Raw genomic sequence first — 25379 nt, forward strand, 5'->3', positions numbered from 1 at the left:
TTAGGAATTGGTTATTTCCAACGAACTTAATAACAACAAAGAGATTAGTTTTCTATAATGTAAATTTAGGAAATTAGTTTGCAATATAACACCGATAAAGAAGGATTATGTAGAATATTAATTCCCTTAAATTCCTTTTGACATTGGAAATATTCAGTAGAAAAATATCTCAAATAAGATCCATTAAATGTGAATATTTCTTTACATATACTCAATCCCTTGTACGACGAAATATTGACAAAAGAATATTAAAAATCGCTTTAATCATAATAACAAACTCTCACAATTTAATTAAGTTTTTTTCTTATTGTTCATCCCTCCCAAAGAAAAGATAAATTAAGCATTTACTTGTGGTAAATAATGGATTTTTTCCTTTCAATTTTACTTTGTCTTCATACATCCATTAGGATTAAAATTTGCTTGAATATATGTGTGTCTGTGATCGTGTAGCATATATTCAAAGTTTATGGGAAATTATATGGTTTATAATCAATTAGATAACATTGGTTAGAGATATTAGTACCCGTAACGATGGGTTGAAATTTTAGCAAAGAAAAAAGTTTTAATGAGAAAACTATACGTGATTTTTAGTCAAAGAGCCAGCCTTATGTATTGGTGTGAGGTAATGAGCCTGTTTTAGCCACCCATGCCAGTTTGAAGATGTGCAACAAAAGATTTAAGACACAAGCACGAACTGTGAAATTATAGTAATTTGTTTTCGTAAAACTCCTTAAAAGGTTTCTTATGGCTTTTTGGATACTGCTTGAAAAGTTTTTGATTTTTTTTTGTAACAAAAGTGAATAAAATATTGGATTTAGTTGGTTTTAAATTTAAATATAAAAAAACGTAATGTGATATAAATAGACAATTTTTTGTTTAATAGAATAATTCTAGGCAAAATTGTCAAAAAAGTTAATAAAACAATTCTAAGAAATGTTTCGACTCAGCCCCATTTTAATGAAGCTTCGTTAGTGCTACGTTAGCTAATAAACTTATAAACCGGAATATCGACATATCTCTCATCTTGCCTATGTATTCCACATGTCGGTTAATAACTTAACTGCCTAAAAATTTTCAGTTAAACTTGACCAGAGTAAAGATATTTGCAATTTACTTTCTGTTAACTGGCAGATAAAGCCTAATGGAGCTACATGAAAATGGCCGTTAATTGAATTTTGATTTTAAAATTCATTCAAAAGTTTGGTAATAACTATACGTTATTTGTTTGTTTCTTGTTACAGGGAATTATTTAAATGAAGAAGAAAACTTTATTGGCCCCGAGGAAAGATTTAATTTTTTACTCTATTTACATGGAAAATATTTTTATTTTTTTATACTCTTATTCAAAGCAGTTAATGTGAACGTTTCCTTAAAAAAATTCTTGGATATAATGTCTACATTTTTATATTGAATATGGACATATGGAACTTAATTTGAAAACTTGAACAAATATCCAATAAAACTTAGTAACTCAATTAATTTTTTAAACAATAAACAGGCTCACAAATTACCTTATTTATGTTTTTTACTGGCGTAGTTTGAAAATATGAACCAATTCGTTATTAAAGCAATTTCAATTAAAAACTAATTCGATCAAATAATTTTGCGATTGAACCAAAAAAATATTTGTTTTTATGAAAAGACTAATTTTTTTATTGACGTAGTCTATAAATATGAACCATTTCGTTACTAAAGCAATTTGGTTAAAATTTTTTTAAATCAATTTGTTTTTATACCCTCCACCATAGGATGGGGGTATATTAACTTTGTCATTCCGTTTGTCCAAGGCCCCATAAAGTATATATATTCTGGGTCGTGGTGAAATTCTGAGTTGATATAGCTATGTCATATAACCGATCCCCAGATCTCCGGAGCCTCTTGGAGGAGCTAAATACATCCCATCCGGTTGAAATTTGGCACGTGATGTTAGTATATGATCTCCAACAATCATGCAAACAAATTACCCATATCGGTCCATAATTATATATAGCCCTCATATAAACCGATCCCCAGATTTGACCTCCGGAGCCTATTGGAGGAACGAAATTCATCCGATCCGGTTGAAATTTGGTACGTGGTGTTAGTATATGGTCTCCAACAACCATGCAAAAATTTATTCATATCGGTCCATAATTATATATCGCCCCCATATAAACCGATCCCCAGATTTGACTTCCGGAGCCTATTGGAGAAGAAAATTTCATCCGATCCGGTTGAAATTTGGTACGTGGTGTAAGTGTGTGGTTTCTAACAACCATGCCAAAGTTGGTCCAAATCGGTCTATAGTTATATATAGCCCCCATACACACAAAAAAAAAATTTTTCTGATTCAATCATGAAATTAATTGATCCAATTAATTTTTAATTGAAATGTCCTCAATCACAGAAATGATAGTATCAATTAAAAAATTAATTGAAGGTCAATTAAAAAGTTAATTGATCCAATTAAAGAATTAATTGATACAATTATTTTTGTGATTGATTTTTGTTTCAATTAAAAAATTTGTTGAATCAATTAAATTTTTAATTGAATATTTTTTTAAACTCAATTAAAATTTTAATTGGAAAATTTTTCGTGAACTTGTTTTGTGTGTATAAACCGATCTCCAGATTTGATTTCCGGAACCTATTGGAGAAGCAAATTTCATCCGATACGGTTGAAATTTGGTACGTGGTGTTAGTATATGGTCTCCAACAACCATGCAAAAATTTATTCATATCGGTCCATAATTATATATCGCCCCCATATAAACCGATCCCCAGATTTGACCTCCGGAGGATGAGCAAAATTCATCCGATTCTGTTGAAATTTGGTACATTGTGCTAGTATATGGCCGCTAACAACCATGGCAAAGTTGGTCCAAATCGGTCTGTAGTTATATATAGCCCCCATATAAACCGATCTAAAGATTTGACTTCCGGAGCCTATTGGAGAAGCAAATTTCATCCGATCCGGTTGAAATTTGGTACGTGGTGTAAGTGTATTGTCTCTAACAACCATGCAAAATTGGATCATATCGGTCCGTAATTATATTTAGCCCCCATATCAACCGATCTCCAGATTTGACCTCCGGAGGATGAGCAAAATTCATCCGATCCGGTTGAAATTTGGTACGTGGTGTTAGTATATGGTCTCCAACAACCATGCAAAAATTCATTCATATCGGTCCATAATTACATATCGCCTCCATATAAACCGATCCCCAGATTTGACCTCCGGAAGATGAATAAAAGTCATCCGATTCTGTTGAAAGTTTGCACATTGTGCTAGTATATGGCTGCTAACAACCATGCCAAACTTGGTCCAAATCGGTTTGACAGACTTGGTCCAAATCACACAAAAATTGGTCCATATCGGTTCATTAGTGTATATAGCCCCGTATAAAGCGACCCCATATCTAATTACCGTGCAAAAGTTCATATCGATACAAAAAAATTCGAAAGTTGTTCTAAAGGCACAATTTTAAAAGCACTTCCAAAAATGTCCTCCCAAAGATCTTCTCTATTTTAACCACACAGGAAATTGCTTTAATACACTTTTTTATAACTCACTGTTTTCATATTTTTAATGGGTAATTTTATTTTTGTTTTGTTTCAAATAGTTTAAAAACAAAGTAAGAATTAACCCTCTAATGCCCAATCCCGCCTTTAGGCGGGCTTCGTTAAATGAGGAAGCTTTTAGTAAAACACACCTTAAGTCAACAAAAATGGGTAAAATAAAAAGAAAACTTAGTTAAAACTGTTCAAGAGGCTTTGTAGCATATATTGAATTTTACCGTATACATTTTTCTTGCGTCGTTTTCTTGATTTTATATCGTTAACATTGCATATTTAATCAGCTGGCAAAAATATTGGATCATTAGAGGGTTAATAAAATGGTACAAAAAATCAATATTTTGTACACTAAAAAAGTGAACCCTATATTTCACTAAAGCCGATTTAACTCTCTTTTAGTTCATGGAATTATTACATTTTAAGAAAGTTTCCACGACTTTAATATTTTTTTGCGTACGTTAGTTAAATGAACTAAAACAGAGGAAAAAAGTATACACAAATAAAGCATCCCACAAAATAGTTCAGAATTTCTTAAATTTTGTAAATTTTAGCAATAATGCGCCCATCTTGAACTTCGTATGGAACTAAAAACATTCTTGCAATTTTGAACTCCTTCAAACTATAAAATTTTCTTTAACAAGTGAAAGAAATTAATTATGTCTAATAAATTTTCTGGAATATGTCGAAAAATATTTACTTAAATTTTTGATATCGGCGTGATGTCAGCGTTTGTAATACTGTTTAGTTAAACTTAAAAAAAAAATAATCGAAATTTTCTAAAATTAACCAAAATTTTTCTTCCTGGTGGGTTCACTGTGTTTTCAGTGTAAAAAAGAAATGCTAAATCCATTCACAAAATAGTTCAGAATTTCTTAAATTTTGTAAATTTTAGCAATAATGCGCCCATCTTGAACTTCGTATGGAACTAAAGACATTCTTGCAATTTTGAACTCCTTCAAACTATAAAATTTTCTTTAACAAGTGAAAGAAATTAATTATGTCTAATAAATTTTCTGGAATATGTAGTAAAATATTTACTTATTTTTTTGATATCGGCGTGATGTCAGCGTTTGTAATACTGTTTAGTTAAAATTTTCAAAAAATAATCGAAATTTTCTAAAATTAACCAAAATGTTTCTTCCTGGTGGATTCACTGTTTTTTTTTTCAGTGTAAAAAAGAAATGCTAAATCCATTCTACAAAAAGTGCGAATTTTTTAAAATATATATAAAATAATATATAAAATAAAAATCATAAAAAAATATAAAAATTATTTATTTGGTAACGCTTTTTTGCTGGGTACGTGTGCCCTCTAGTTGCTAAGAAATTTAATCTAATTTTTTTTGGGTGTACTAAAATCTTTCTAAAAATGTTTTTAAAAGAGCTTTTTTTAACAGGTCTCATAAAATCTTCTTACTCAAATCTATGACATTAATGCTATGTTTGTGTCTTAAGTCTTTTGTATTTTATCCTAATCGTAAGAACCATTATCTAACGGAATCTTTTAAAATAGAAGCTCGATAAATATTAAGTATCACATATTTGTTGGTAGTAGTCGAGAACAAATTATGACAAAATTCTAATGATATAAAAATATACACACATATATATAAACTTCTAGGTCCACTTGTTATGGCATCATGCCCGGCCACTGATACTGAATCATAAATTATTATTTATGATTAGGTTCTACCAGTTGTCTAAGCTATGGTCACTGTTCTTACTTTATTTACGGTATTATGTTAATGAAATTTCATAGCAACAGAAATTATCGAATGTTTGCATTTGCAAAACAACACAAATTGATTATTCAAAATGGGATTTGGGGAATAGGTATTTTCTTGTTTGCTTGATTCAAAGAAACTAGAGCTGGTTTTATGGCCGAATACAATGTTAAGGATCGAGCCGAAACAAAAGAATCAGCCTTTATTATATCATAGTTAAGTGATCATGATGATGCCACTGACTCATCATTTATTTTTAATAATTTTGCGATGATATCACAGATGTTATAATGCCTATACCAGCAAAGCCTTATCATATTCTTAGTGTTAGCTTTCTCTATAGTTTTTTTTTTGGGATGGGGGGACTCATAAAACCAACTAAATTTCATAATTCAATTGAAGTGCAATGTGGGTATTTTAAATGGTAAACGATAGGAGGCTTGTAGATCTTCTTTAGAAAAAATATTAAAAAGACAAAAGCTTTTGGACATCTGGATTTTTTGCAGAAATGGATACCTTTATGCCTGATTGTATAATAAATATGTATGCAATACAATCTATTGACTACTTAAATGTGTTTTCTTTATTGAACGATGAACCTACCTCACCCTGTGGAGATTTTCACATGCATATGTAATCGATTGGTGATAGGTGAAGACCCTCAAAAGGAGTTGCCGGAAAATATTTACTTCTTTGGAAATTAAAATTTTAAAAAACAAAAAAAAAACTCAAACACACACGCAGATAAATAGCTATAGATTTAAAGCCAGTAAATAAATTGCTAGTGTGCAACAAGGAAAATAAATTCAATATATTCACAAGAATAACTTCAACAGACTATTGAGACAATTGTCAGAATAGGACTAATTACGATTTCGTATATCCAAAATGATTTATTTGGGTTCAGGTCTATTCGCAGCCTAAGTCGAAAAGTTTTGAAACCCTCATTTTGGCTGGTGAACATAAACTACTGGTGAACATATTTTTCGTGGACCCTTGACTCTTTGTAAGTGGATGTTAGGCTGAAGTAGACTTCATCTTTAGTCCTCGGTACCATTTCCACATTATCCTGGAAACTATATGACTGAAGAATTTCGAGATAAGAATTACTCCAAAATTACTCCATAGGAAATTGATGAAAGTTCTTCCCTTACAAATTGACGAACAATCTGAGGTAAGTGAATGTAGATACTTTCCAAGGAGGTCTTATATCATTCGTAAATGCTCGATAGGATTAACATTCTAGTATCGATACAGGATTAGTTTCAGTTATCTGTGGACCAGTCGCATAAATTAATTGAGAGAAGTAACTTTTTAATCAAGATAGAAACATTAAGTTAATTTAGTCAATGATTGAAAATTTTTAAAACTTTTAATAATTACAAAAAATAAAATTTAAAATTTTTAAATCTTATTTGATCCAATTAGTTTTCTAATTAAAATGTCTTCAATCACGAAAATTATAGTATCCGTCATAGTTTTAATTGGGCATTAAAAAAATACTTGATTAAAAAATTTATTGATTTCATTAGAAAATTTCAATTATACTAGATTTTAATCACTTTTTATAACTACCCAGCAAAAATAGCATCGCCAAAAAAGTAGCGAAAATTTTCTTTTTGGATCCGGAAGTGATGCAAAATTGGCTCAGAAGCGATGAATTTAACATGGGCTTGTCATAGGACGGTTAGGTTAGGTGGCAGCCCGATGTATCAGGTTCACTTAGACTATTTAGTCCACATTGGTGAACTTCATACGACGGATCTCCACAATTTCAATAGCCGTTGCACTGAATTTGCATCACTTCTTTAGATGTAAGCCGAATTCAATGTTTTGGATGTAAATTAAAAAATTCTGTGATATTTTGTCGAATAAATAATTTTTATAATTTTTAATGGATGGTCGGAAACGTTTGACCTCAAATATTTTCAAAAATGCACAATTTTTTTAGATTGGATTTATCATTTTTTTCGACAAAATTTAAATGATTTGTACTATTTTATGAATTCTTACTCAGTTTTTAATCTATTTGAAACACAAAAGGTTAAAATTACCCATTAAAAGTATGAAAAAACCAAGTTATAAAAATTTATGACCAGATCGGTTATAAATATAGCTATATCTAAATCTGAACCGATTTTTAGGGATAGTCTTTGAGCTGAAAACTGCGGGCTGGACTTTGCACACAAAAATACATCAACAGACAGACAGACGGATATCGCTAAATCAACTCAGAATTTAATTCTAAGCCGATCGGTATACTTAAAGATGGGTCTATGACTACTCCTTCTCGGCGTTACATACAAATGCACAAACTTATGATACCCTGTACCACAGAAGTGGTGAAGGGTATAAAAATTCATAGTTTTTTAACTGACTTAGTATTCCGAGTTTGATTAAAAAGTTAATTGTATCAATTAACTTTTTATTGAAAACTTAAAAATTTTCATTCATTGACCTAATTGTCTTAATGTTTCTAGTTTGATTAAAATGTTAATAGTATCAATTAATTATACCCTGCGCCACACTGTGGAACAGGGTATTATAAGTTAGTGCATATGTTTGCAACACCCAGAAGGAGACGAGATAGACACAGGGTGTCTTTGGCAAAAATGCTCATGGTGTACTCCTGAGTCGATAGAGCCATGTCGCAGTTTTAGTCCAATCGATTTCAAATTTGGCACAAGTATGTGTTTTGGCTCAGAATAGAACCCTATTGATTTTGGAAGAAATCGGTTCAGATTTAGATATAGCTCCCATATATATATTTCGCCCGATATGGACTTATACGGTCCCAGAAGCCGGAGTTTTAACCCAATTTGGTTGAAATTTTGCACTAGGAGTACACTAGTAAGTAGTGTAGTCAAGTGTGCCAAATTTTATTGCAATCGGTTCAGATTTAGATATTGCTCCCATATATATCGTTCGCCCGATTTACACTCATATGACAACAGTGGTCAATCTGTTACTCCGATTTAATTCAAAATTTTCACAGGGAGTAGAATTAGCATTGTAGCTATGCGTGCCAAATTTGGTTGAAATCGGTTCGGATTTAGATATAGCTCTAATATACAGCTTTCGCCCGATTTACACTCATATGACCACAGAGGCCAATTATTTGCTCCGATTTAGTTGAAATTTTGCACAGGGAGTAGAATTAGCATTGTAGCTATGCGTGCCAAATTTGGTTGAAATCGGTTCAGATTTAGATATATCTTCCATATATAGCTTTTAACTCCGATTTAGTTGAATTTTTGCACAGCGAGTAGAATTAGCATTGTAGCTAAATTTGGTTGAAATCGGTTCAGATTTAGATATAGCTCCCATATATATGTTTTTCTGATTTCGACAAAAATGGTCAAAATACCAACATTTTCCTTGTAAAATCGCCACTGCTTAGTCGAAAAGTTGTAAAAATGACTCTAATTTTCCTAAACTTTTAATACATATATATCGAGCGATAAATCATAAATAAACTTTTGCGAAGTTTCCTTAAAATTGCTTCAGATTTAAATGTTTCCCATATTTTTTACTAACATTGTGTTTCACACTATTGCATTAGCCGACTTAAATTTTGAGTCTATAGATTTTGTAGAAGTCTATCAAATTCTGTCCAAATCGAGTGATATTTAAATCTATGTATTTGGGACAAACCTTTATATATAACCCCAAACACATTTGACGCATGTGATATGGAATCGAAAATTTAGATCTACAAAGTGGTGCAGGGTATAAAATAGTCTTCCCTGCCCGACTTTAGACTTTCCTTACTTGTTTTGTTTAGACATTAATTGGTCAAATTTTAATTATATTATATAAATATTCCATGATTTTAATATAATTTACAATTATGTTTTTCCTATATATCTGGAATCTTTTAATTTACGAAAGGTAACAATGGCATAATAAGGCAAAGGCATTACATCTAATGCCAATTCTATCTAGGAGCTTAAAAAAAAGACTACCTATATTTTATTTATTTTTATAAAAGAGATATCTTATAATTTTCTTTTATGATGACCAATCCGAATCTCTTCCTCTTAAACAAGAACTCTCCCAAAACTGAACAGGGTCGAGAACCAAAAGATAGCCAAGTTCAAAGAGGTAGCAGACTGTAAGGGGGTTCGTCACATAAATTAAATTTCGTTACACGCTACTTGAGAATACCACTATTTTCTTCTGTTCCTGAAATATATCTAAATTTCCTATAATTCAATGTGGGTGATTGGTCATTTACCTTTAAAAACAATTTTTCTCAGTGTAGGTAATTTTCAATTTTTCTCCCATTTTTTCTGAAACAAGTATATACGGCCGTAAGTTCGGCCAGGCCGAATCTTATGTACCCTCCACCATGGATTGCGTAGAAACTTCTACGAAAGACTGTCATCCACAATCGAATTGCTTGGGTTGTGGTATCTTAAAACTTCTTAACAATATTTTCTAAATTGTGAGTTAGTCCATACGTGGTATATATTAGACAAAAAGGTATGTATAGGTAAGTCTACAAATAATTAAGAATCGATATGGACTTTTGCACGGTACGTAGAGAACCAGAATTGAAATATGGGGGTCGCTTATATGGAGCTATATAGAATTATGAACTTGATATGGACCAATTTTTGTGTGATTGGGGATCGATTTATCTGATGGCTATATATAACTATAGACCGATATGAACCTAGTTCGGCATGGTTGTTAACGGCCATATACTAGCACAATATACCAAATTTCAACTGACTCGAATGAAATTTGCTCCTCCAAGAGGCTCCAAAACTAAATCTCGGGATCGGTTTATATGGGGGCTATATATGATTATGGACTGATATGGACCACTTTTGGCATGGTTGTTAAATATCATATACTACCACCACGTACCAAATTTCAAGCAGATCGGATGAATTTTGCTTCTCCAAAAGGCACCGGAGGTCAAACCTTGGGATCGGTTTAAATGGGGGCTATATATAATTATGGACTGATGTGAACCAATTCCTGCATGGTTGTTGGATACCATATACTAACATCACGTACCAAATTTCAACCGAATCGGATGGATTTTGCTCTTCCAAGGGGCTCCGGAGATAAAATCTGGGGAGCGGTTTATATGGGGGCTATATATAATTATAAACCGATGTGGACCAATTTTTGCATGGTTGTTAGAGATCATATGGTGACACCATGTACAAAATCGATGTGTTACAAACGGAATGACAAAGTTAATATATCCCCATCCTATGGTGGAGGGCATAAAAATCAAAAATATAATTTTGCAAATATATTAAGTCGTTTTGGAGATATAAGATTTTGAGTTTGTCGGAAAAATGCAAAATTTCTATCCATCATTACAACATTACCATTTCCAGAGGATTTCCAATGCTACATAGATATAATTATTAATGTGAATATTAAAGTTGAGGTAATTCCCTGCAAATTAAACCAGCTTTTGATTAGGACCATTAAAAAACCAATAGAAAATGTAAACACTCGCCAATGATATCTTCCAATGATAATCTACGAAGCAGTTAATCAATTAATCATTGTTGGCCACAGTAACCTTTGAAAATGATAGTTTTATATAAAATAAGAAAGCAAGAAAAAAGTGCAAAAAATGCAGACACACTAAATTTTCAAGCAAGTGTATGTTATTTGATTTCTTGGATTTTAGCAATTGCCAGGGCTCATTGCGTTTCTTGAAATCTGTGTTTGTGGCAAATTTAAAGTCTACTATGGACATGACATTTATAAAGGTATTAACAAAACGGCGATGAAACATGATTCCATCCACACATTCATCTAATCAAATGATGGTCGGTCCATCCAAGGTATGGATAAAACAGCAAAATAAAATCCAAAAAATACAAGAAAAAACACTACAGTAACAAATTTTACAAAACTACATGTGAAAGGTTACGCTTAATGGAATCGATAAAGAAAACGGCAGCATTGAATTTGGTCTTCGAAATGACTATTGAGGATTTCACAAAATGATAAGAGCTAGTTTTGAAATGATAGGTGAACATTTTAACGAAAAACAAGATTTTCGGCCATTCACTAGAATTTTGAAATTGAATAAAAACATGACCTGAGGCATTTAAAGTGCAGTTGGTGACCCATTGGTTATAATGAATGTCATGCACGCAATGACCACAAGGACAAAATAAATTGGAACACAATTTTTGTATACGTTTTCTATATGTTTTTGAGTTTAGTTTGTTTCTGAGTACTCTTTAAGCAACAGGGACAAGAGCCTTTCTAATGTTTCCCCCACAATCAGACTCTACTTCGTGTTTTGATTGTTTTTGACATCGGTTCGGCAAAACCTGCATTTAGGCTAGACCATGTGATTGCTGCAACCTATGGGCGTTTTCTCATTATTCGTTTATAATGTATTTCATCGATCAAACAGCTGTTCTCATATTAAAACTGTGGCTAATTAATTGTTTACCCTACGGTTAAATGTTAATCGACTGTTAAGAAAACTATCAAGCCTATTGTGATATTAGATACCATGATTTGGATCTTACACTGAAAAAAATATTTACGTGATATTAAAGATAACGCAACCTAAATTTTAGGATGCGAAATTTACAAAATATTAAGGACAGATTTCTTTAAAATAATGAAATTTTAATTAAAATAAAGTTTATAATCTTTGCTTCAAAATTTTTTTTTTTACATTTACGTCCCTCCGTTAAAGCCTTCTTTGAACTATGGCCAAATTTCCTTAAAGTAAAGAAACACATTTTTGATTGAAAGAAATTGTCCTTAAATTAACTGATATATTGAAACTTTAGATTTAAGATAAAAACGCTTCAAATATAGGCTAAGACTTATTTTGAGGATTTAGCGTCTTTGGTTTAAAGTTTTTTTGGAATTAAGAATTTTTTTTTTAATTTGAAGTATCCGTTATAATTTGGGTTTTTAAACTGGCATTTGTTTGTACATGAGTACATTTATTATTAAACCGCGAAAAGAGAATGAAAATTTAATAAATGAGATCTGTATCCTAATTTTAATTTTAAAATTAATCAATTAATTTTAAAAAATTCCTTTATTTTAAAGAAGTCGCATTTTGGCTCGGAATCAATACCAAAAGGGAAGGGAAGGTCAAAATCTTTGGATCCAAGCAAACTTTTTTTTGAGTGTAGTTTTAAAGCAGGGATCGAAAAGCATAGTACACATTGTATGAAACTATTTTGAAAAGTTTGAAATAGTGACAGTTCATTTTATTGTTTGCAGCTTTAAAAAAGCATTTTGATCTATTGCATTCAGTTATTCGTGTTGCAATTGGGGCGTGTTTGTTTTATTATACTCTGGGCCACAATATGGAACAGGGTATTATAAGTTAGTGTATATGTTTGCAACACCTAGAAGGAGACGAGATAGACACATGGTGTCTTTGGCAAAAATGCCCAGGGTGGGGTCCTGAGTCGATAAAGCCATGTTCGTCTGTCCGTGAACTCTTTTTTGTAATCAAAGTCTAGGTCGCAGTTTTAGTCCAATCGAAATTTGGCACAAGTATGTGTTTTGGCTCAGAATAGAACCCTATTGATTTTGGAAGAAATCGGTTCAGATTTAGATATAGCTCCCATATATATATTTCGCCCGATATGGACTTATATGGCCCCAGAAGCCAGAATTTTACCCTAATTTGCTTAACATTTTGCACAAGAAGAACAATTAGTATTATAGTCAAGTGTGCCAAATTTTATTGAAATTGGTTCAGATTTAGATATATGGTTGAAATCGGTTCAGATTTAGATACAGCTCCCATATATATGTTTTTCTGATTTCGACAAAAATGGTCAAAATACCAACATTTTCCTTGTAATATCACCACTGCTTAGTCGAAAAGTTGTAAAAATGACTCTAATTTTCCTAAACTTCTAATACATATATATTGAGCGATGAATCATAAATAAACTTTTGCGAAGTTTCCTTAAAATTGCTTCAGATTTCAATGTTTCCCATATTTTTATACCCCGTGCCACACTGTGGAACAGGGTATTATAAGTTATTCACATATGGGATTGAATTTTGCACAGGGAGTATAATTAGCATTATAGCTATGCGTGCCAAATTTGATTGAAATCGGTTCAGATTTAGATATATCTCCCATATATAGCTTTCGCCCGATTTACACTCATATGACCACAGAGGCCAATTTTTAACTCCGATTTAGTTGAAATTTTGCACAGGGAGTAGAATTAGCATTGTAACTATGCGTGCCAAATTTGGTTGAAATCGGTTCAGATTTAGTTATAGCTTCCATATATATGTTTTTTTCGTATCGGCCCTATATAGAGCGATATCCCAAGTTTAGTTCTTGGGCTTGTAGAATCTGCAGTTTTTATCCAATTTACCTGAAATTGGAAATCGAGAGGTACTTTAGAACCATAAAAAGGTGTGCCGAAAATGGTGAGTATCGGTCCATATTTTGGTATGGTCCCCATATAAACCGACCTCCCGATTTGGGGTCTTATGCTTATCGAAACCGTAGTTTTTATCCAATTTGCCTGAAATTGGAAATCTAGAGGTATTTTAGGAAAATAAAGAGGTGTGCTGGAAATGGTGATTATCGGACAATGATTTAAAGTCTCTAAAAATGTTCTGTACTACTAATATCAAAAAATAATTATTTTTTTTTTAATTTTAACAAATTTTTGTGCATATAAAATTTAATAAAAAAATGTTTGTATCAATAAATTTTCCATAAATAATTTTAATTATAAAATTTATTTAGAAAAATACAAGGAAAACATTTCATGTATATAGTTTTTTTTTACTTCAAATACCATTATTTATATTTTTTATTTGGCACCTTTTTACTACTTACTTGTAAAAAGCCGCATTCTTGATGTGATGAATTTTTGCGAATACAAATTCAAAACAAATCGTTTTGATATTTCACAAAAATCTCTGCTTCTATTGCTGATGTCTCAGCAATGATTTGCTGACAGACAAATGGTTAATGGTGCACTCCAAAGGCGATGACGATGGCGACGACGATACAGACTTTTTGGGGTCTTGGATTACTTTGACACTAATGATACTCGGGCTGAGTGCCTGCTATCCGACAATGGATGTTTTGTGCTTATTGGATGGGATGATGTGTTACAATTTGGTTTGGCAAGGTAGGCCAAAAGACAGCTTCAAAATCGAAACAAACCAAAAAATCTAAAACAAATTCGTGATTACTAATTTTGTTGTTTTTGTATTTTTGCAATAATATTTTGAGTTGTTTTCAAGAAGCAAATGTAGTAACTTTTTCTATTTTTTGTTTTTTTTTTGTGGACTTCTTTTTCTTTTAGTAAATATTAAATAGTTTTGATTTGATGTTGTACTCTTTGTCTTTTTTTGGAGTTCACAGTTGTTGAAATGGATTTTGAATGAAGTTTATTTTAAATTTTTGTTTATTATAATTTTTGTTTTTTTGATTCTTAATTTGTGCTTTTCCGCTGTTTACAGGCACTCTATTTAAAGGTCTTTTTTCGTGGTTTTTTTGTTTGATAGATCTGTGAAAGGAATTAGAGGTAGAACTTTGAATGTATTTATAGCGTCTGGTTTTGTGTAGATAATTCTTTTTTCTGTGGTTTTTACAATTTTATTATAGGCATAATGATTTTTTAATTTTTAATTTTTTTCCATGGTTTGTTTTCTGATTTTGTAGAGTTTATGTTTCTTGTCTTATACATTGTTTTCAATATTTATTTGTTTTTTTGGTTTCTTGTTCTCTTCAAATTGTTTTGTGGCATAACAAAGATTTTCAAATTGGAAATTTTCATAATCGTTTCATTTTGTTTTAGATTATTTCCGTCAATGAGTGTGTTTATAACAAACTACGTTTCGTGGAAGCTATCTAACTTTAATTGAACATTTTATTTACTAAGAGTTATGATACATTTATTCTCAAATAGTGCGATTCTTAGTATACTATAAGCAGTTGATACTGCCTATCAACTGCTTAAAAAACAACCGAATCAGCGCTGATTTTTGTGGGCGATGTCCCGATTTAGAGCAGCTTCTACATAGCGCTGGTGACATTTCTGAGGGTTTCAAAGTTTCTCTAAGTGGTTTCACTGCAATATGGAACGCCGTTCGGACTCGGCTATAAAAAGGAGATCCCTTGTCATTGAGCTTAACATGGAATCGGGCAGCACTCAGTGATAAGAGAGAAGTTCACCAATGTGGTATCACAATGGACTGAATAGTCTAAGTGAGCCTGATACATCGGGCTGCCACCTAACCTAACCTACATAGCGCTGATATAATTGCTCATTTTAATAGAAATATTGCCCAGAAGCGATATATAATCTTGAGTATAGCATTGTTGGCGTGAAGGAAAACAGCGCTACCTTTCATGTATCTATACTGCATGACTTGGTTGCAATAACGTAAACGAATAATCATAAACTAGTGTAATTACTCATTTACGTTATTGTCACCGATTCATGCAGTGTGGATGAACTGCCTACTTTATTGTATACCAAAAAGCGCAACTAAAATCTTACTGCTGAAGTATTTTTTGCTGGGAAGCTTTCAGTTAAAGCCTAATGGAACCACAAAATGAAAATGACCCTAAGTCATTTAAAATTATGATTCATTTACTCTTGCGGACAAAAGTTAAACGGATATTTTTCCAGTGTAGGAAGCGTCATGGTACACCGAAAAAAAGTAAACTGCTTTATAGGAAGAATGAACTAGATCGAGGGAAAATTTAACTCCACATTTTGAGATTTCCACAAAGCATTGTTAAAACCAGGAAAATTTAATTTCCTGTTATACTGATGGAATTTCGTGAAATTCAGTTCACGAAATTCCATCATCTCATAGAAGAAAAAAATGAACTAAGTAAAGAAGAAAATCATAGACGCCAAATCATGACCATTTTGATCATACAGTAGATCATTCTTACTATTTGAATTGTATGAACATTTTCTTCTGATTTAGGTCATATTGAACTTATGTGTAGAGTAATTGAACTTTATATCGACGTTTAGTTCATAAAATATTTGAGATAACATAAAAAAAAATTAAAAATATCATTGGGGTGTTGAAAATTTTGCAAAAATATAATAAAAACAAGTGAGTAAAGTAGAAAATCGGGCGAGGCCGACTATATCATACCCTAAACCCCACCTACTGAATTAGTAAACATTGTTTATGGGGTATCAATGGGATAGGTTTGGAGAGATAAACCGCATTTCCATATTTAAGAACATTAAGGGGTACCTGGTTATAGGAGTTTTATCACAATCTGAACAGAAATGTCTGATATTAGGAGCTAATATAGTTGATTCTGAACGTACAGAGTTAGTATGCCACAAATATTTAGTCCATTATTAAACAAGTAAGAAAGTCTAAAGTCGGGCGGGACCGACTATATTATACCCTGTATCTCAATCTGAACCGATTTCAACCAAATTTGGCATACCTGACTATAGTATTTATTGTTCTCCTGGTGCAAAATTTCAAGCAAATCAGGGTAAAACTCTGGGTCCATATAAGTCCATATTGGGCGAAAGATATATATGGGAGCTATATCTAAATCTGAACCAATTTCTTCCAAAATCACTAGGGTTATATTCTGACCCAAAAAAGGAACTCAGATTTGGCTTGCGGAGCCTCTAAGAGAAGCATATTTCACCCGATCCGGCTGAAATTTGGTACATGGTGTTGGTATATGCTCTCTAACAACCATGCAAAAATTGGTCCACATCGGTCCACAATTATATATAGCCCCCATATAAACCGATCCCCAGATTTGGCTTGCGGAGCCTCAAAGAGAAGCAAATTTCATCCGATCCGGCTGAAATTTGGTACATGGTTTTGGTATATGGTCTCTAATAACCATGCAAAAATTGGTCCACATCGGTTCATAATTATATATAGCCCCCATACAAACCGATCCCCAGATTTCGCTTGCGGAGGCTCAAAGAGAAGCAAATTTCATCCGATTTTTTTGAAATTTGGTTCATGATGTTGGTATATGGTCTGTAACAACCGTTCCAGAATTGGTCCATATCGGTCCATAATTATATATAGCCCCCATATAAACCGTTCTCCAGATTTGACCTCTTGGAGGAGCAAAATTCATCCGATCCAGTTCAAATTTGGAACGTGGTGTTAGTATATGGCCGATAACAACCATACCAAAATTGGTCGATATAGGTCGGTAGTTGTATATAGCCGATCACCAGTCACACAAAAATTGGTCCATATCGGTTCATAATCATGGTTGCCACTCGAGCCAAAAATAATCTACCAAAATTTTATTTCTATAGAAAATTTTGTCAAAATTTTATTTCTATAGAAAATTTTGTCAACATTTTATTTTTATAGAAAATTTTGTTAAAATTTCATTTCTATAGAAAATTTTGTTAATTTAGTATATACCACGTATGGACTTACTTACAATTTAAAAGACGGTGTTAGGAGGTTTAAGAGACCCTGCCATCGGCAACCGGTACCGCAACCCAAGTAATTCGATTGTGGATGACAGTGTTTAGAAGAAGTTTCTACGCAATCCTTGGTGGAGGGTACATAAGCTTCGGCCTGGCCGAACTTACGGCCGTATATACTTGTTTTCTATTTAGATAAGCTTTGGGCAATTTTTTTAGATTTATATAAGATTGTAAAAAAAATTTTTATAATTTGTGCATAATTAAAAATCCATCTTAATTCTGACAAATATATTCCGTGCCCCTCAAAGTAATTTCCCTAGCTGAAATACACTTGTACCACACAGAACTCAAGCAGGCGATTATGGTGAATGTTGGACTGGATTGGATTGGACTGGATTTCATCACGAAATTTAAATTAAATAGTCATACATTTTTATACTAGAGGTATGCAAAAGATGAAAATGACGAAAGTCGACTGAAATCGACTATTAATGATGTCCAAAATCGAATTTCTATGTTGGTCAAAATTGACTTTTTATGTTGATCAAAATCGACTTCTAACGATAAACTTGGCTTTGAATTGTAGGAGAACATGGTGTATATTTTTTATGGTAAATTCTAGATAAAACATAAAGAGTATATTTTAGTTTTCATATTAATAATTCAAGTTTTCATATTAATAATTTTTTAAATGATGTATTTCAAATACACTCAAAAAAAAAAGTGAACCCTATATTTCACTAAAGCCGATTTAATTCTATTTTAGTTCATGAAATTATTACGTTTTAAGAAGGTATCCATGAAGTTAATAATATTTTGTGTACACAGAAAAAAATATCACCAGAATATTTCGAATTAAAAAGTTAATTGAAGTTGAATGTTTTTTCAATTAATAAATTAATTGATACAATTAACTTTTTAATCAAGATAGAAACATTAGGTTAATTAAGTCAATGATTGAAAATTTTAAAATTTTTAATTAAAAAATTAATTGATAGAATCAACTTTTTAATCAAATTCAGAAGACTAACGGCCATTTTCATGTAGGTCCGTTAGTCTTTAACTCCCAGTTAACAGGAAGTGAATTGCAAATATCTTCTCTCTGGTTAACTTTAACTGAAAAATTTACAGCAATCAAGTTCCTAGCTGACAAATAGAATATATAGGCAATATGACAGATATATCCATACTACGATGTAAAAGTTCGTTAGCTAACGTAGCACTAACGGAGCTTCATGAAACTGGAGGTAAGTCAGTTAAAAAAAGAAGAACATTTCTTAATCAAAATAAAAACTCTAAGCCAATTCAGAAAGTGGTTGAAATAGTTACCTTTTTAAATAAAAAATTAATTGGGGTTTGCATTCAAAATCAATTAAATTTTTAATTGAATCAATTAAAAAATTAATTGAAAATTGTTAATGACATCAATTAATTTTTTAATCAAGGATTTTTTTCTATGCCCAATTAAAACTGTGATTGATACTATCATTTTCGTGATTGAAGACATTTCAATTAAAAAATTAATTGGATCAATTAATTTCGTGATTGAATCAGAAAAATATTTGTTTGTGTGTACTTTAGTTAAATTAACTAAAACAGAGGAAACAATTATACACCAATGAAGCATAAAGATGAACTAAATTCGGGTCTCCCATAAATAGTGCAGAATTTCTTAAAATTTGTAAATTTGACCAATAATGAGCCCATCATGAACTTCGTACTAAAGACATTTTTGCAATATTTAACTCCAATTTTTTCCTTCAAAAATCGAAATTTTTTTTAAGAAGTGAAAAAAAATTAATTATATGTAATAAATTTTCTTGAATTTGTCAAAAAATATTTACTTAGTTTTATGAAATCGGCGTGACATCTGCGTTTGTAATACAGTTTAGTTAATATTTTCTAGAATTATTCTATTTTTTTCTAAAATTAACTAAAATTTTCTTTCCTGGTGGGTTCACTGTTTTTTCACTGTAGTCAATTTTTGACTTTGCCATTCCTAGGCCAAATTTAACACATTTCTAATTTGTCAAATTTTCTTCCAAAACATCAATTAGTCCAATAGTCGATTGTGAACTTGTGTATCCCTTGTTTGAATTTCTTAAAATTGTCATTTACCAAATGTGCCCAAATTTACAAGGGAAATAGGTTATTTGGGAACAGGTTGCTGAAAAAAAACATTTGTCTTGAGCACAAAGGAGTTTGTCCTTAAAATACGATTGTGAGTTTTACTTAGCATAGAATAGTCATTTCTCTGCAAAGAAATAAAGTCCATTGTTAAACTGATTTTAAATTAACTTTATTTTATTGTAAACAAATTATTTTATTTCAGTTTATTTTTAATTTTTTTTAAGAAATTTTACCCAACCCTATACCATCCCCTAACATGGGTATAAATTTCAATGACCATAGGTTAGGTGGCAGCCCGATGTATCAGGCTCCCTTAGACTATTCAGTCGATTGTATCCCAGTGGTGAACTTCTCTCTTATCACTAAGTGCTACCCGATTCCATGTTAAGCTCAATGACAAGGGACTTAATTTTTATAGACGAGTCCAAACGCCGTTCCACATTCCAGTGAAACCACTTAGAGATGCTTTGACACAATCAGATATATCACCAGCATTACTGAGATGGAATAATCCACCACTGAAAATCTTTTTGGTGTTCGGTCGAAGCAGGAATCGAACCCACGAACTTGTGTATGCAAGGCGGACATGCTACCCATTCCATGATCATACAAATAAGTTCACTGCTTACCAAAGCAGAAGAAAATGTATGTACATTTCTCAGAAAAAGTTGGAATAATTGCGCGATTAATATGGTAATAATTTGGCGCCAATGAATTTTTCTTTACTTTTGATTAATTTTTTGCTTTTTGTTGTTATTTGAACAAAGCATTAGGAAAATCTCACGAAGAAGCCCAATTCTCAATATTTAAATTTTCCCACGGGGTAGTTAGTTTTTGTTTTCAATAAACCAATTTATTTTTTTATGTGATACAAATCTTTGACGAAAAGCCGATGATCTTTTCAATGAAGGTATTTAAATCCGACATTAAAATGGGTATATTTACAAAAAAGAATATTCTATTGAATGAGGTTATTTTGTTCTAAAAATGTTTTCAATATTTCTATTCGATGGTTTTTTGTAACTTGACTATAAAAATAAAACGTATTCAAAAATAGGAGCCCTTGTAAAAATTGGGGGATCTAATTAGATATGATTAAATCTCATAATTGCCCCCTTTAGATATAAGCAAATAAACGCAGATGTGATCTAGTCATAACATATCCAATTGTATTAAATAAGATCTTTGAATTCTCAATCGGGAGCTATCATTCAAGACTTTACTTGAGAAATTTCAAAATGGTTATTCCAAGTCGAGTCTGTTTTTAAAGGACCTTAATGTCACATGATGAAGAAAGTAGAATAAAAGCATATACACATTTAAAAATTGGAGGATTTAATTTGATATGACCGTATCTGACCAGATCCGAAAAATGGTCTGAATATCTCTAATTATATGTTGGATCTGATTAGTTATAGCAATATATATATTGTCAGATCTTTTATTATACCTTTTAATATCTGATCAGATCTTATGTCTTATTTTTTGAAATTCAATTGTATTAAATCTGATCCTTTATTTTTACTCGAGTTCATTCAAATTTGCTTCCCAGTATAAAAAATGCAATACTCAATTTTGGGAGCCACCGTGGTGCAATAATTGGCATACCCACCTTGCATACACAAGGTCGTGGGTTCGATTCCTGCTTCGACCGATCACCAAAAAGTTTTTCAGCGGTGGATTATCCCACCTCATTTCTGAGGGTTTCAAAGCTTCTCTAAGTGGTTTCACTGCAATGTGGAACGCCGTTCGGACTCGGCTATAAAAAGGAGGTCCCTTGTCATTGAGCTTAACATTGAATCGGGCAGCACTCAATGATAGGAGAGAAGTTCACCAATGTGGAATCACAATGGACTGAATAGTCTAAGTGAGCCCGATACATCGGGCTGCCACCTAACCACCTAAAACTGAAATTTAAAAGAGAATTGAGTCATTAACTCATCTTTAGTATAATTCTCCGCTTCGTTTGCTTTGAATAAATATGAATCAATATTAGTATAGAGTCAAAATATTTGGAATCGGGTAATCTTTCTTTCAGTGTACAGTCAAAGCAATTCTTTACCAGTAGCAATACAGCTCATATTTTAGTCTGATATTGGCGTCACAACACCCCTTAGGAATAGAATTTGGAAATATTCACTACAAACTTTTTTGGACTTCCTTTAAATTGTTTGCTATTTCCGAAATAATGTTATCTCGTTTGGTATTTGAATAAAAAAATTGTTTTCCGGGAAAATTATTTTATCTTATCTATATGGATCGATAGATTAAGGTTTCTTTTCGAGATATTTGAAATAATTTAGCAATAACAAAATATTAATTAATTCAAATATATTTGAATTTTTATTTACCGTTATTTTTATTTCTATGAAAAGAAATCGAGGTTTCTTGAAGAATTTCTGTTCACTTAATGCAAATGTAAACAAAAGACTTAAGACACAAACTTCATTTTCCATTTGCCTACAAATATTATCCATAAAAATTTCAACATTTTATTGAAACATAACTTTTTAATTTGCAATTATTTTTATTTTTTGTACATTAGAAATCCTTTTTATGCCACAAAACACTTTTATTTTTTTTGTTTGTACTATGTTGTTTATGGGAAATTCAAATATTTTTAATTCCAATAAAAAAAGTATAAAATTGTTAATTTTTTTCGTTTGTTGTCTTCAACACTGTTTTATTATATTTGTAATATTTTGTTTTTAAACATTTTCATTATATTTATACAAAAATTTTTAATTTTTTTTCAATTATGTCCACACAAATTTTCTTTAATTTCTAAGAGTTTTCACTGCAAATTGTTTTCAGAAAATTCATATATTTCAATCATTACTTTTATTTCAAAATTGGTATCCCGAGAGTAGAACAGTAGGGTCTGTTTCAGTTTCTGTGAGACGTCCGCACACGTTCGTTATTCGCGTTTGAATGTATCATTTGGCAAAAACATCATCCAACTTTAGGTGATTTTTCAAACCTCGTCGTTTTTGTGCAAAGAAATTGTTTGAATCTGTGTGCTATGCTCTGGGCTTTATTGCTGTTGTCTGGGCTAGGGAGGGGAATGATTGTGATGATATTGCTTGTTGGTATCTTCTCTACCGTGTTTCTTGTTGTTGTTGTTGCGATTATTTTTCTTCTTCTTTTTCTTCTTGGCTATACAGACATAATAACAAAGATGAATAAAACACCACCAACAACAGTTGCCGACAAACAAAACAATGGACCGACCCCACCACAACGTTGACTCTTCATTTACCGAGAGCCGATAGCCCCCCTTCTAACAGAAGTAATGTTGATGATGATGATGATAATGAAGCTGCAATACTGTGTGCATACAGAAGATGAGGATGATGATGATGATTGCCTAGTTAAAGAAGCATCGTTTGCCAAAGGTGGTAGTTCGTCATGGAAGCTTCGAAGCTTTTGCTTTATGATAAGGCAAACAACAACTTTTGTAATGATTGCAATAATAATTATCATAATGTTATACATGTTTATGACCATCATAATTATTAGGTCTCTGCTGCAGTAGGCTTTTTCGTTTATGGGGTTGGTTTTCAGCTGATGAGCAGTATATTGAAAATTGTCGATCACCATGTTAGAGGAAGAAGAAAAATCTAAAATAGGTTTATTTAGTATTACATACAGGGTAGCTGACATTGGTTATAGTATTGCAATATCTGTCAAATTAGAAATGACTATGGCTACTTGTTTTTTTTTATTGTCGATACTTTATTTCTAGTACACGCTTCGAGTAAGTAAAATATTTACAAATAAGCTTATATTTTATTTCATGATGGTTTCAGTTTTTTTTGGGTAATGCAATATACAATCAAAGGGGAGGTCCCCTGTTAAGTGTAATATGTTAATTTGAAAGTAATGTGTAGAATTTTTATGGCAAACGTTGTTGTGTTTTACAGGTTTTTTAATTTTTACAGAAAATCTAAATACTTGGATCTTTCTCCAAATATTTCTTACTTCAAACAATTTTTTTACCACTTTCTTTACTGTAATATATTGAAGAACAGTGAACCCACCAGGAAGACTAACTTGCACCGATATATTATAACTTGCACCGATATAGCCCATTTTCGAACTTTGACTCATTACAAATAAAAATTGGGCAAACGAGACTCATTCGCTATAAAAGGTGGCAAATTAAATTTAAAATATAACGAAATGCACAAAACATTCATTTACGGCAGTCTCATTCGCAATAATAGGTGACACATAAATTGTAAGGAAATGACACTTTTTTCATAATTTGTAAGGGGTTACAAGGACAATTTACAAGCTTGTGAATGAGACGCTAGGAAAAGAACTGGCAAATAACATATTTGACTCATGATAACGAAGATTTGGTTACAAATGATACTCGCAAGCAGTGTAACCGTTGGGAATACCAAAAAAGTGGCACACAACGTGTCATTTGCAATAAAAGGTGGCACAATAATTGTAATATATAATTATTGTATATATTACAATTACTAGAAGATGCAAGCAAACCTTGGAAATTTTTGAATGAGACGCTAGAAAAGAATTGGCAAATAAATTTAACTTATTATAATGAAGATTTGGTTACAAATAATGCTGACAAGCAGCGTTACCATTATTTTTAAATATAGCACAAAACGTGTCATTCCTAATAAAATGTGGAATATTAAATTGCAAAAAAGTGCTGAAGCAATATATCATTTTTTATCTGGGAATCACCCATTGGCTTAAAAAATTGGTAATAGGAAGGTCCCCGTCCGAATACAAATTTAATATTGAGAGGGAGTCCCCCTCATCCTACCAAATATACTACTTTGAACTTAATAAATAATTCGAAAAAGTCCTAAATTGTTCTTCAATTCTGAGGTATTACCTTTTGGTTCGTACTTATAATTATATTCTCCACTCAAAAACAGTGCAACCACCATGAAGAAATGTAGATTAATTTTATTGCGAATGCCGATATAATAATTACAACAGATTCACTTTTTTCCGATGCAACCACGAAATGAATTAAAGCAATTAATTGGAATTTCTTCAATTACAGAATTAATTACTCATACCAAATATGCTATTATTAAAAAATTAATTAATTTATCGGGACTATTAAATAATTCAAAGTAATATTTAATTGATTTTCATCGCAAAACTAAAAAAAATATTTCTTGCTATATTAAATTATTTAATTGAACCTAACATCCTTTTTCAAATAATTTTTGGATTGGTTCAATTAAGCATTTATTATGTATTTTTCGATTATAATAATATTTTTTCCTTGAGTTTGTGTCATTTTATTAATTTTATAAGCCTAATTAATATAATAGCGTATATATAGAGAAACTAATTATTTCCGTAGAAAATTTTCTATTATATTTTATATTCAATTAAAATGCTATTAGCATATTATTATAATTATTATATACCCAGCAAAAATTTTGGAAGTTCTTCTAAAGACACAACTTTAAAAGCACTTCCACAAATGTTCTCCCTAAGATAGTCTTTATTTTAACTGCACAGGAAGTCCATTTGAGTCAATCAAGAACTCGTTTTTTCATATTTTTAAAGGGAAATTT

At 31.5% G+C, this 25379-nt stretch overlaps 1 protein-coding gene across 2 annotated transcripts in view; it reads right to left on the reverse strand.

Moving 5' to 3' along the window:
• The window catches only part of thw (chitin-binding domain protein thawb), a 120799-nt gene extending 98059 nt beyond the window's left edge, over positions 1-22740 (reverse strand). The window contains exons 1-2 of one of the 2 annotated variants that reach the window (XM_075290010.1): positions 22649-22740; positions 14112-14790 (exon numbers count right to left, since the gene is read on the reverse strand). In XM_075290010.1, coding sequence (XP_075146125.1) covers positions 14112-14127 — 16 coding nt within the window. In that variant the 5' untranslated portion in view covers positions 14128-14790; positions 22649-22740. The remainder of the gene's footprint in view (positions 1-14111; positions 14791-22648) is intronic. The other variant, XM_075290011.1, reaches the window with a different exon arrangement.
• Positions 22741-25379: the final 2639 nt, after the last annotated feature.

Source organism: Haematobia irritans, chromosome 1 (genome assembly GCF_050003625.1).
Source record: "Haematobia irritans isolate KBUSLIRL chromosome 1, ASM5000362v1, whole genome shotgun sequence".
Taxonomy (NCBI): Eukaryota; Metazoa; Arthropoda; class Insecta; order Diptera; family Muscidae; genus Haematobia; species Haematobia irritans.